Genomic DNA, 13,237 nt, shown 5'->3' with positions numbered 1-13,237 from the left:
GTTTTTGATGTTGAGACATGTCCGCATAAAACAAGACATTTGCCTCTCAAAAAACCGCACATAGCAATGGACATGATGCTCGTAAATTTCATGACATATATTGATTCTCGTCTATAAACAGGAAATAGGTAACAATAACTTTTTGCAACGTGCCCCTGAACGGCACCTACACGCGTCTATTTATTCATGGTTATCCAAACCTTGTCATGCTCAACGAACGCAAGCAGCCAGCAGCGCGACTTTATTTTAAAGAAAAGGCACCCTCTATAATGTGTGAACGCCATCAATGCTAATAGATCCATCTGCAAAGTATCCTGCGCAGTATGCCAGTCGTAACAAACACACAGTAATTACTTCTCTCGTAATTTTGCGATTATGCCTCGTCGTCGGTGTCGACGGGATGCGGGGTTCCCTTGGGGCTGTTGAGCCATTCGATGTGTCGCAGCCTACGCCTGACCTCGCGCTCCTTCTGCTGGGCTCGGGTCATCTTCTTCTTCTTCTTGGCCTTGAACTTCATGTCGTCCTTGTTGCCTTCGGCGTCAGACATGACGGGAGTGCCATTCGTGCTAGGCGCGGCCGAAGACACAACGGATGAGGCAACACTGGAGCCGGGACGGGAGTCCTCGAAGCGGTCCATGGAGACGGCGAGATGGCCCTTGTGTGTGACGCGGCCATCGGCGACGTGCCACTGCTCAGGGCACAACGCACCCACGAACTCTTCGTTATGGGAAATCATGATAACACCGCCCTTGTAGTCGCGAATAGCCACGGCAAGACCACCAAGAGAATCACGGTCCAAGAAATTGGTAGGCTCGTCAAGCACAAGCAAATGGGGATTGTTCCACATGGCACCAGCTAGTATTCAATTAGCACATCTGTTTAAACGGATTTGTATAGGAACAGAACTTACCAAGCACGACCTTGACCTTTTGGCCACCGGAGAGACCGGAGATCTCGTTATGGTTGGCAATCTCAGGATCCAAGCCCAAATCCTCGAAATGCTTGGAGATGACCTTGGGCTCCAGGACACGGTAACCCAAACCTTCACGCGAAGACTCGTGATCATCGAACTCCTGGATCATCTTCTGGAAGCCCTTCTCGAGAAGGGTCTCACGAGAGATCATAGTGTTGAACTTCGGCAGCATGTGTAGCCATTTGACTTCATACTGGAAACTCTTCTTGTACTTTTGACGACCAATGAGCGCCTCGATCTTACGGGGACCTTTGCCGTCTCCAAGGTCAATGGGAGTTTCGAGTTGAGCCTTGTCCTCTGCAGTCAAGACACGCGTCTGCTTCATCAATACCTCGCGATCATCACCGTTTGCGTATCGCCATTGGAGGTACTGATTTGGCGTCTTCTCCAAATGCATCTCAACGTGCTCCAACGCGTGCTGCTTGATGTATCCGATACGCAAGTTGGGGTGCTTCTCGACCTTGCCCTCCTGGGGGATCGATTCACCAGTGAGAATTTTGATGAGAGTGGATTTGCCGGCACCGTTTGCGCCAATGATGGCGACACGGGAGGAGAGTGACAAGTTGCAAGAAGCATCAGATAGGGATGGCTTCGACGATCCTGGGTATGTATACGTGCAGTTCGTCATACGAAGGATGGAACGGGTGTTGGACTTGACACCAGTGAGGATACCTGGGGGAGGGAATTTGAACGACACTTGGGAAGCTGACAGGGTGTAGTAGCTTGAAGCCTCTGGCTTAACCTTGACGAATGCCGCGAGGTTACCCTTGTAGCAAACGAGCTTCTTTTGTTCGTAATGGTAGATGTCGGTGCAGACCTCGTCGAGGAAACCGGAGTCGTGGGACACGATCAAACTGGTGATCTCGGTGTGGTTCTTGAGATACTCTTGAAGCCACTTGACGTTGGCAACATCCAAGTGATTGGTAGGTTCGTCCAAGAGCAAGACGTCTGCGCGCATAAGCATAGCTCGGGCAAGAGCAAGCTTCATCTTCCATCCTCCCGAAAGAGAACCGACTTTGTGGGATTGGCGGCCCTCGGGACCTGCAGTGAAACCAACTTCTTCCAAGACGGATGAAATACGATCTTGGCTCTCGTCCTTGAATCGCGGGTCGCGAGAGATGAATTCGAGAATCGTCAGATCGGCATCCTCACCCTGGTTGTGCTCGACAAAGCAGGTCTTGACTTCATCTTGGGGAGGGAATCCCTCGAGCTTTCCATCGGCAATACTCCTCATAAGGGTGGATTTGCCGGCACCGTTACGACCGCAAAGTCCGTAACGATGTCCCTTCAACAAACGGAGGTTGGTATGGGAAAGGAGCAACATGCCACCGTAACCCAAAGAAAAGGTGGCATTGACGATCTCGACCTCACCATCGTCCTCCTTGACTGGCTGTCCAAACTTGCGGTGATCCTCCTCGACATAGAAGTTGTGTACACCTTCGGTGACTGCCTGGGCACCTTCTGAAGCAGTCATCAAAGGAGCCAGATACGGCCCAACCAAGTTAGGGATGCGCTCCAATTGGCGCTGGTTTACAACTTCAGCGATCATCTCAGAAATGTACGTCTTCGTGACTGTCGCAATGTCATCTCCGGGGAAGAACTGCAAGCTACCAGCAGCGGCGATCTGCTTCTCCAACACCTGGAGCACATCGGGTCCATGGGTACGTTCAACGGCACCGACACCGCCGTCTTTGTCGGCCATGGCCTTGTCCATGACGGCCAACGCGCGAGCACCGATCTCACGGACTTCTGGGAGCGAAGCACGATCTTGAACGGCCTTGACACCGGGCTGCAACTTTGGCAAGAAAGCACGAGCCTCGATAGGATCGTGAACGAGTTTTGTCAAGTTCTCTACTACGACAACGGTCTGGCGGAGAACCTCCTGCGAAGTTGTGGGAGTGTTCAAAGAACGCTCAAGAAGAGGGGTGACCATAGCGAGAACGGGAGAGGTGACAATGGCGACGAAAGTGGTCTGAGACAGGGCATGGATAGCCTTCTGTTGACTCTGTGTGGAGGGATCCTCGATGGCCTTGACGAGCAAGGGTATCCGGGGTGCGATATCGTCGTTCTGGAGCAAGGTGGTGAGACTGTTCATAGTCTTGATGGCCTGCTTTGCAACCTGTTGAATAGTTAGTTGAATGCCTTAGAAGTTCGGGCAAGCCCGTGACCTACCTCGCTCTTGAGATCATGCATGCCTCCCTCGACAACGGGAATGAGACCCTCGAGCCTCTTGCCCATGGCATCTCGGAGAACGTCCTTCTCTTTCTCGACCTCCAAGCTCTCCATACCCATCTTAGCCTTATCTGCCATGCGTCCAATGAGCTCGAAAGCACCAACGGCACCCTGCCACTTGCCAGACTTCTTTCCCAGATACTTGACAATCACGGGCAAGAGTCCGAAAACCTTGGCCTCGGCACTCAAGTTGTCAAACAGCGCATCGAGCGCATACTGTGCGGACTCGCGCACCGGTGCGGCCTTATCGGCGAGCCCGTCGAGAGCAGCGACGACGAGTCCGTGGTCCTGTACCACGAACACGACCTCCGCGACTCTCTGTGCACGAGGGAACCTCTCGAAAAGTGCGCCGAGGGCGTTCATGGCGCCCTCTCTCCGCACGGCATCCTTCTTGTTTGTTGCTGCCTTTGTGATCTCTTCGAGGATACCGTAGCCCTTGAGGCCACGGAAGCCGACAGAGTTCTGGAGAACCTCGCTGAGTCCATAGGCGGCATCGACGGAGGACTTTGAGGTCTTGGCCGTGAAAATGCTGTTGAGGAGAGCGGCGACATCTTCGTGGGAGGGAGGAGGGGCGGAGCCGGCCTTATCGACAATGATCGCGGGGGCCATTGGAGGCGATTCTTGATGGGGCATTCCCAGTAGGTTTTTCAAAGGCCGGGAACTGTGAATTAACGGGTTATAACGAGCAGTGATTCACACTACACGCTCTGCCGGTCTCGGTCTGAAAGGCGGCGGAAGGGTTGTGTAAGATTTCGTTGAAAGGTGGCCCTTATCGATACGGTCTCGTTTTTTGAGGCTCTGGCGCGGGGTGTAGTTTTCGTGAGGAACAAAAAAAAACAAGGAACTCTATGGTGGGTATCAAATGTGCGAAAAGACACAAGTATGATTGAGTGGAGAGTCCCGTTGGGTAAAAACGATAAAGAAAGAAAAAAGAGAAGGAAACTGTGCGCGTTGGAGGAGCGCAAGTTTTTGGGTGGGAGAGTACAGGTTTTGAGAGGGTTGGGCGGCGTCCGTCGGTGAAGGGGAAATAATTTCTCTAAGATTTCTCTTACTTTTTAGTAACTGGGGCTAGCTACGAGTAGTATCCAAGGATTACTACGGTATTTGAAGGCACTAAACTACTCATAGACTAAAGTATACACTCCCAATAGTGGGCGACGGCCCGGGGTTTTGATTGTATTAATGTTGAGTTTCTGACTGTGTACGGTGTACCTACCTAGGTATTAGCCCTTTCCACTGTATGAGTACAATACATAATTCCCTTACCCGGGTTACATGGCCCGTGCTCGTACGACCCTTTCCCTATCTTTTTTTTTTCACCGCCCACGCCACGTTCTCCATGACGCTGATAGGGCTGAGTATGGAGACAATGAACAGAAACCCTTTATTCGCCACCTCCACTACCGCAAGCTTCATATGTAGTTTGCAATTCCCGTGGCACGATACAAGGCTGTTTTGGCAGTGACGTTTATTTTATAATTCTCTCATTCTCCGCAATCCTACGAGTATCTAGATATACAGGCAACTATCTCTTAGAAGTTATGTCTCTCACATGCTGATCCTCAAAACGAACGATAATGCACATACATATACATATTCAAACCGACGTGATTCTAGTTCCAGCCTCTAACTGTACAGCGTAAACACCTTAGAAACAGCAGCATCATTCAGATCGACGAATCCGCTTCTCTCCAAACACATCTTCCTCACATGTCACCAATGCCTCACCACTTTCCTTCCAACACGAGGTTGCGGCTCGAAAATCCAACCCAGAAGGTGAATTCGCCCGTCGTCGGCATCACCCAATTCTGCCTCTTCACATCCCAGTAGCTCAAGTCCTTCCTCGTAAGATCATACGTCACCACCTGGCTGCTCTTGTCTCCACCGTGCGGGAGATGCACCTTCTCGAACCCGCGGAGGACCCGCACAGGGAAATCCACGTGCTCGCCAGTCTCGGGGTCCTTGTAGTCCTTGGGGAAACCAACGTAGATTTGCACAACAGTGTCGCCGTCTACGTCGCCAATGTTCGATACCGTAGCAGTCACGCTGGCAACAGTCGTGTATAGATCTGGGTTTCCTCCCGGGCCGCCACCGGCATTGCTGAGAGGGCTCTGCGGTTGCGAAGTTTGTACCTCGGGTTTTCCAACTTCGTCGACAGAGGAGAGGTAGGGGTAGATGTATTTATCAAGCTTCCTGAAGCCGGACGGGTACAAGACGCTTGATGGATCGGGAATGTCGGTGGGATAGCTCGGTGGCTCGATTCCAGAAGGTCGAGGTTTCGGCAAAGGGGATTTCTGTGTCTTTGAGATGGCCAGAGACGACAGGTGGAACTTGGTGTATGAGAGACCATAGCCAAATTCGTAGCGAGGCGTAATGCCGTTCTTGTCAAAGTAACGGTAGTCGATGTAAAGTCCTTCGGAGAAGTTCTGTTGAGGGACAAGTCCGTCCTTGGGGTTGGGGTAGTATTTGACCTTGCTGCCTGGGCCGTAGTCATCTTCGTTCTTCGCGATTGTGTACGGCAGACGGCCAGAGGGGTTGACATCGCCGAAGAGAACATCGACAAGCGAATTGCCAGACTCTTGACCGGGTAGATTGGCAATAAGAACCGCCTTGACGTTCGGGTGTTCAATCCACTTTTCAAGTATCACGGGACCAACAGTGTGGATGACCACCACGACCTTCCCCTTGCCTCCACCACAGCCATCGGCGACTTGCTTGATGAGCTCATCACCGCCCTTCTGGAGGTTGAGATCATTGCGGTCACCGCGGACCTTTTCCCATTTCGTGTAACCCTCGCCGGCATCTGAGTTGGCGAAGACAATGCAGAGATCTTGGTCTTCAAGAATTTCCTTTTCCTTTGGCAATTTGTTCTCAACCCAGTCGGTCACATAGACGGCTTCCTCATTGAAAGCCTTGCGGATCGCAGAGACTGGTTCGATCAGGTAGGGGAAATCGACGGCTCCAGAGCCCCAACCGGAGGCAAGAGTGCCTACGTTGCAATCTCTATCCTTGCAGGCATTGATTCCATCGGGGTTGTTACGGGCGTCCTCGCCGAAGACACCAACACGATACTTTGCCTGGGGCTTGACCTTTGCGCCATCGCGACTGAGAGGAAGAGCATTGTCCTCGTTCTTGACCAAGACAGTGCCCTCGGCACCAATCTGCCGTACAATGTTCTTGTGGTCAGCTTGCACCTTCACGAATTTGTTGACAACACCAACCGCCTTGTCATCGGTGCCAGGGTGGAGGAGACCTATTTCGTCATAAGTCCACGAGGAGAAGTTTGGCCCGCCCTCGCCATCAGGAGGCTGTAGGGGCCATTCCTCTGTATTGTCTTGTCCAAGCTGATACCATGCAGCAACCACACGTGTTGCCATATCATTCAGCCTGTCGGTGGGAACGCTGCCATTCAAGACGGCTTTGGTCAATTCTGGGCCCCACAAGCTCTTGCCATCTGACCATTTCAGGCCATCTCCAGGCATAGTGACGTCGAGGCCAGCGAGGGCGCTTGCTACGCCGCTACGCTGGGCGAGCCAGTCAGACTGCACAAATCCTTGGAAACCAAGCTCATCTTTGAGGATACCGTTGAGCAACTTGCTGTTCTGGCATGCATAGCTGTTGTTGACTTGATTATACGAGCACATGACTGATGCCACTCCAGCCCGGACGGACTCGGCGAATGGCCATGCGTACACTTCGTGCATGGTCCGGTCATCGATGTTGCTAGAGATAGCATTAGGCAACGCCCACTCGCGGGCCTGTCTGAAATGCTCCTGTTCATTCGCGATGTAATGCTTCGCTGTCGCGATGACACCTGCATCTTGAATTCCCTTGATGGTCTCGGCGGCTGCGACGGCCTGCAGAACGGGATCGGAACCGAAACCTTCCCAGTTCCTACCACCAGCTGGCATACGTCCCAAGGGGCCCATTGCGGGACCAAGCAAGACGTGGATACCTTTGCCCTTGGCTTCTTCACCGTGTGCTTTACCACGCTGGTACATCAGCTTCTTATTCCACGTCGCTCCCACCGTGACACCTGCTGGGAAAGCGGTTATGTTGTCGCCGAATCGAATACCGAGAGGTCCATCTTGAAGACACAGCGCAGGGAACTTCAGACGAGGGACAGGGGCCGTGTTACCAACACACATTTGCGTTGACCATCCAGTGCCAGTAGTGACATTGACCTTCTCCGTGAGCGTCATTTGCTTCACCAATTCTGCCGCCTTCCTATAGCTTTCACTCCATAGCGCGTCCGCACCACCCTTCGGTGATGGGTACCACGGCGGGCTCTGTCCATCATGTGGCGCACTGTTCCATGCCCAGATACCGCCAACGGAAAGCAGGAGTACAGTCGTAGCTGTGAACAACAACAGCATCCAGCAGCAGTATCTTAGGAAAGCGGGCCTCCTCCTCGGGAACGGTGTTTTCTCCGAGAACTCGGAGACCTTGAACGATGGCTTTCGTGACCGAAGATCTCCAGTACTCCTCTTCTGCTTCAATGTACCAGCATCGTAGTTGTAAGGATCGAAGTCTTCGAGGTCTTCGTATGAGGAAGAGTCCGACGCGAAGGAGGGGCGCGTAGGAGTCTCGTCGTCAGCTGGAGCATCAAGCTTTGCGTATCTGCCCCGACGAACGTCGTGGGGAGTGAGGGGCGCCATGCGAGGCAATCCGGGGTTCAAAGTGGCTTTCTGCAAGGAACGAGCGAGGCGGCGAGGAATGGCTAAATGAAGGGAAATGCCCTGATTCTATCGATAACAGATTGACATGGGGAGCTGCTGCGTAAGCGCAAGCAGTGATTAAAGAGAGAAAATAGAGCAAACTTCTCCCGTCACACAATGTTGTTGAAGCAGGTAACCATCGGGTCGAATGAGGTTTAACTCTTGGGTATAGGTGTTCAGGGGCCAATCAGATCATGTGCCTGGAGAACCCCTGGAATCGCGGACCGAGCTCCCGTTGGGCTGCCGCTATCCGACCACTATTACATCACCGATGGAGAAATCCACCACACGAACAAATGCAGTTGCCATACTAATTGTGGAGAATATGGGGATCTTTATCACATTTTTATTCGTCAAATCTTTTAGGAAACAAGGAAAAGAATTGAACCAACACTCGACAAGTGGTATTTCCGGACAGTGTGGTCGCTCTCAGCATTCTTCAATTCTTCGTTGCACTCGTGAATTACTAGTTCATTATCGTTCATGCGCCAACCTGCTTCAGAAGACCAGCGAGGTTGATGCTCTTGGGGCGCTCAATGGGAAGACCCAAAGCCCTGTCCCAGATGAGCTGAGCGAGGGGTCCAAGACCACGGCTGACACCGAATGTGGCAGTGTAATAGAGCGTCTCGTGGAATCCGTAGTGGTGGAAGAGAACGCCAGAGGAGGAGTCAACGTTGGGGAAGGGGTTCTTAGTCTATAGATTCAGTTCGTCAGTATAACGCTCTTACTTCAATAGTTTACCAGCAAGATGGTGTCTCTTACCTTTCCGTGCTCGGTCAACACGCCTGGTGCGACCTCTGAGTTCTTCTTCACGAGTTGGTAGACAGGGTTGCTGGCGATGTCTGGACGGGCATCGGCAAAGTCCATCAAGGCCTCGAATCGAGGATCAGGCTTCCTGAGCACAGCGTGGCCGTATCCTGGGATGACACGTCCAGACTTGAGGACGCCCCAGAGGAAGTCGGTGACATCGGACTCTGTGAACTTGGTACCAACCGACTTCTGCATATCAAGAATGAAGCGAAGCACCTCCTGGGCAGCCAATCCGTGGAGAGGACCAGCAAGACCCTGAAGACCAGCGCTGTAACTCAAGAAGGGATCGCTCAAGGCGCTGCCGACCAAGTGAGTGGCATGGGCGGAGACATTACCTCCCTCGTGGTCACCGTGCAGAGCTAGGTAGAGACGGAGAAGGTCCTGGAAACCCTCGTTCTCCTTTCCAGACTTTCCAAGCATAGCAGCGAAGTTGTATGCCCAGTCCTGGTTCAAATCGACTTCGTTGGGGAGAGCACCTCCGCCACGGTAGGCGTTCTGGTAAATCTTGGCTGCAATAGTGGGCAACTTAGCCAGCAAGCTGATCGAGTCATCGAATGTCGGCTCCCAGTAGTCGGCCTTGTTCAATCCCTTCTCGTAAGCCTTTGCAAACTTGGACTCGTAGTTGAGGGCGGACACGGCGCATGCAAACTGCGTCATGGGGTGGAGGTCCTTGGGGAAGTCGTCGAGCATCTTTTCGACGAACTTAGGAATGCTAGCCTTCTCGGCCAACTCGCGAGACAGAGCTCGGGTCTGTCCGACAGTGGGAACCTCCCCAGTCAACAAAAGCCAGAACATGGCTTCTGGAAGCATCTCAGTGCCGGAAGTGCCCTTAGGGAGCTCTTTCTGGCAGTCCTTGATAGTCTTGCCATGGAAACGGATACCCTCGTTGGCATCGAGAACTGAGCCTTCCCAGACCATGGCCTTCAAGCCTCTGGTGCTGTGTCAGTGGATCCGATCTGTACTGATCAAAAAGCTCCATTGTCGTACCTCATTCCGCCCAGGGTGTTCTCCACCTTGACGACACCAATTTCTTTATCGGCATGCGCCTTGACCTTTTTCAAAAGCTCACGCTTTGCGGGGAGAACCTTCTTGAAGGTGTCCTTGAGACTCGGCTCGGAGGAGGAAGAGTAGCTGCATGCTTGAACTACATTGAAAATAATGGTGAGCTTCAATTTCTTCCTGTAGCGACGTCAGGGTAATCCAATGGCATACCTGAAGAAAGCGGGCGCACTGCGGAGGGCTATTCAAGATTTGATCAGTCGTTGCTCTCCAATTCTAATTGTCAACAATGCAATTGAGACATGAGTATCTACCTTGACAGCTCGTAGAGCCCGGCTAGCAGTTCGTGCGTTCAACGCCATTGCTTCCGATTGTGAGGGGTAGAGTATATAGTAGTGGCGGCGTACAGAGGAAAGGTTCATATGAGCACCAGCTCTCACAACAAGCACCAATTGGAAAGGTGATGGTGGTTGGATCTAGAAATATAGAAAGGAAACAAAAGGGAAGGAAAGAAGAAGAGCAGGGAGAATGGACGGAAAAGAAATCTAAGAAGCCGAAATAGCCAACAACGGCTCTCCTCGGCGACAAGCGTCCTCAAGGTATCAGCAGTTGGAACGTGGGACCCGTTGATGCGGCGGCACATCAAAGTGCTCGAGTACGCGGAGAGCTGGAGGTTACCCCTCGGTAAAGGGACGAAAGGGGTTAGTTTCCATGGCTATCCTCGGTCCGCGTGGACGTCAGAGGAGGAGAATGTTACCCTCCCACTACTCGACAGGAATCTACTATTACCACATTGGATTTATGGCATAGTGGCAGGCGTTCAGAAATTCATTCCACTTTAGATCAATATCTCCGCGTGCGAGAAGTCATTCCTAGATCACTGATTTTTTTTTCTCTGCTTCCTGTCTTCGGTCGTTCGGCTGTGAAACAAAAAACCAATTCCCACTGTAGCGTAGAACGGGTGGCAAAGCTCAAGATTGACTTCCCTCTGTTTCTACAACTCACTACTACTCGTTACTGTAGTCCTATACACATATTACTCGGTAACTGCTAACGCTTACCAACGCTCCCCGCTAGTACTGCTCTTGCATCCAGCAGCAGTATATCCTGGAGCAGTACCTACCACTTCAAACATCCTTCATCTCTCGCTCACACCACATAACGAAATGCTACGAACAGTCTCGCGCTCCGTCGTGCGCCAGAGTCGATCTCTGAGAATATCAGCTCAAGCACCAAAGCTCCTCCGACCGCTCTCTACCACTTCGTGTCGCATGTCGAGCTCAACACTCAAACCCGTAGATCCTCCCGTCTCCGCCGCTCTCCCCGGTGACTCGTTCCAACTCCTCCCAGAAGCCTCCAAGGCTGGACAGGCAGAAGATGCCCTCTTCGAGGAGCAGGTACAGCAAGTGAAGGATTGGTGGGCTTCGCCTCGGTACAAGGATATTAAAAGGCCATACTCTCCAGAGGATGTTGTTAGCAAGCGCGGAGCTCTTCAGCAAACATACCCGAGCTCATTGATGGCCCGGAAACTCTTCAATCTTCTCGAGGAGCGCGCATCCAAGGGCGAGCCAGTACATACCAGTGCGTCCCATCTCTTCCCAGTAGAAAATACATTAGCTAATACATATTATTTCCACATTAGTGGGTGCAATTGACCCCGTACAAATGACACAACAAGCTCCAAATCAGGAAGTTCTCTATATTTCTGGATGGGCATGCTCATCAGTTTTGACCACCACAAACGAAGTCTCCGCCGACTTTGGTGACTACCCCTACAACACGGTGCCAAACCAAGTGCAGCGTCTCTTCAAGGCACAACAATTGCACGATCGCAAGAACTGGGATAACCGAAGGAAGTTGAGTGCGGAGGAACGTGCGAAAACCCCATACTTGGATTACATGCGACCTATCATTGCTGATGGTGACACTGGGTGCGTTGAACAACGCTACTATGTATACGAATACTAACATCAAGACAGGCACGGTGGTCTTTCCGCTGTTATCAAATTGGCGAAGCTCTTCGCCGAGAATGGTGCGGCTGCAGTGCACTTCGAGGACCAACTGCACGGTGGCAAGAAGTGCGGACATCTTGCAGGAAAAGTCTTGGTACCAGTCGGCGATCACATCAACCGTCTCGTCGCTGCAAGATTTCAGTGGGACGTGATGGGCTGTGAAAATTTGGTTATTGCTCGCACTGACTCTGAGAGTGGCAAGCTCATAAGCAGTGCTGTTGACGTTCGGGATCATGAATTCATCAAGGGCGTTACGGAAGAGTCTGAGCCGCTCGCAGAGACACTGCAGAATATGGAGGCAGCAGGCGCCCCAGGCAAAGAGATTGACCAATACGAAGCCGCATGGGTCAAGAAGCACAAACTCGTCACTTTTGATGAAGCCGTGGTCCAACATCTCAAGAAAGAAGGCGCATCACAGTCGACCATCGAATCGTACCTCAAGGAATCTGCAGAGAACCCGAACTTCTCGCTGCTCAAGCGCCGCCAGACTGCTGCGAAATACACCAAGTCGCCTGTCTACTTCAACTGGGACATTCCAAGAACTCGCGAGGGGTTCTACCATTACAATGCCGGTATTGCAGCAGCCACGAAGCGTGCGAAAGAATTCGCTCCTTTCGCCGATCTGCTGTGGGTTGAGACTGCGGATCCCAACGTCGAGAAGGCAGCTAGCTTTGCTGGCGAAATCAGGAAGGTTCAACCTAACAAGAAATTCGTCTACAACTTGAGCCCAAGCTTCAACTGGATGGGACAGGGCTTTTCTGAAGAGTCTTTGAAGAACTTTGTCTGGGATCTGGCGAAACATGGGTATGTATCTGCATTGCCCACTCCCCTAGTGGTATGAGAATGTATACTAACAGAATTGCTTAGATTCGTACTCCAACTCATTTCGCTCGCCGGACTTCATTCAACAGCTACTATCACTTGCGAATTATCCCGCGCCTTCAAGGACCAAGGCATGCTCGCCTACGTGAACCTTGTGCAGGCTCGCGAGAAGGAAATCGGATGTGACGTGCTCACTCACCAGAAATGGAGTGGAGCAGGCTATATTGATGGTATCCTCGGATCGATACAGAGCGGTAGCTCCGGCAGCAAGAGTATGGGCGAGGGAAATACTGAAGCAGGTAAGTGATATGATTTCTTTATGTTGCCAGCATAGATCGCTAACTACTTTCGTTGCAGGCTTCTAGAATTCATACCTAAATAGACCCATAAAATGGAGTTGTTTGTATATACCTTTAGCTCTCTAGATACTTGTTGAAAGGAATCAGACACCTTAGTTTATTCAATGATGGCATCTACCTGCAATGTATGACATTTCAGAAATGATTTATTTACTTGTCCAAGCCTACTACAATACACTGGCGGACTTCAAGAATCATTTTGCGATGCTGTGGATACAGGTATTTTTGGTATGGAGACAGAACGGGGTAACTGGAGACCGACAAGGCTGGCACTAAGGAATGAATAGTAATCTGTTCTGCCCTTCAAGCGAA

The 13,237-nt window shown here is 51.7% G+C and overlaps 4 protein-coding genes across 4 annotated transcripts; 1 reads left to right on the top strand and 3 right to left on the bottom strand.

Annotated features, from left to right (window-relative positions):
* Positions 1–90: 90 nt before the first annotated feature.
* BU24DRAFT_420360 (uncharacterized protein) lies at positions 91–4,214 on the bottom strand. The gene is made up of 3 exons (XM_033527448.1): positions 3,146–4,214; positions 911–3,092; positions 91–855 (listed from the first exon to the last, which is right to left on the bottom strand). Exons 1-3 carry the CDS (start codon positions 3,812–3,814, stop codon positions 374–376), a joined length of 3,333 nt encoding a protein of 1,110 aa, XP_033385660.1. The 5' UTR covers positions 3,815–4,214; the 3' UTR covers positions 91–373.
* Positions 4,215–4,664: 450 nt separating this feature from the next.
* On the bottom strand, positions 4,665–8,077 carry BU24DRAFT_420359 (glycoside hydrolase family 3 protein). The gene has a single exon (XM_033527447.1). The coding sequence runs from the start codon at positions 7,861–7,863 to the stop codon at positions 4,930–4,932; it is 2,934 nt and encodes a 977-aa protein (XP_033385659.1). The 5' UTR covers positions 7,864–8,077; the 3' UTR covers positions 4,665–4,929.
* Positions 8,078–8,178: 101 nt separating this feature from the next.
* On the bottom strand, positions 8,179–10,360 carry BU24DRAFT_420358 (citrate synthase-like protein). Its single transcript, XM_033527446.1, has 5 exons — positions 10,047–10,360; positions 9,946–9,973; positions 9,721–9,877; positions 8,686–9,664; positions 8,179–8,617 (listed from the first exon to the last, which is right to left on the bottom strand). Exons 1-5 carry the CDS (start codon positions 10,092–10,094, stop codon positions 8,405–8,407), a joined length of 1,425 nt encoding a protein of 474 aa, XP_033385658.1. The 5' UTR covers positions 10,095–10,360; the 3' UTR covers positions 8,179–8,404.
* Positions 10,361–10,616: 256 nt separating this feature from the next.
* Positions 10,617–13,226, top strand: BU24DRAFT_420357 (isocitrate lyase and phosphorylmutase). Its single transcript, XM_033527445.1, has 5 exons — positions 10,617–11,313; positions 11,375–11,663; positions 11,712–12,548; positions 12,612–12,865; positions 12,924–13,226. The coding sequence occupies exons 1-5, from the start codon at positions 10,899–10,901 to the stop codon at positions 12,929–12,931; spliced, it is 1,803 nt and encodes a 600-aa protein (XP_033385657.1). The 5' UTR covers positions 10,617–10,898; the 3' UTR covers positions 12,932–13,226.
* The last annotated feature ends 11 nt before the right edge of the window (positions 13,227–13,237 follow it).

The sequence above is a fragment of the Aaosphaeria arxii genome (genome assembly GCF_010015735.1).
Source record: "Aaosphaeria arxii CBS 175.79 unplaced genomic scaffold BU24scaffold_3, whole genome shotgun sequence".
Classification (NCBI taxonomy): domain Eukaryota; kingdom Fungi; phylum Ascomycota; class Dothideomycetes; order Pleosporales; genus Aaosphaeria; species Aaosphaeria arxii.
The sequence above is the reverse complement of the archived record's forward strand: the minus strand, read 5'-3'. Positions and strand labels throughout refer to the sequence as shown.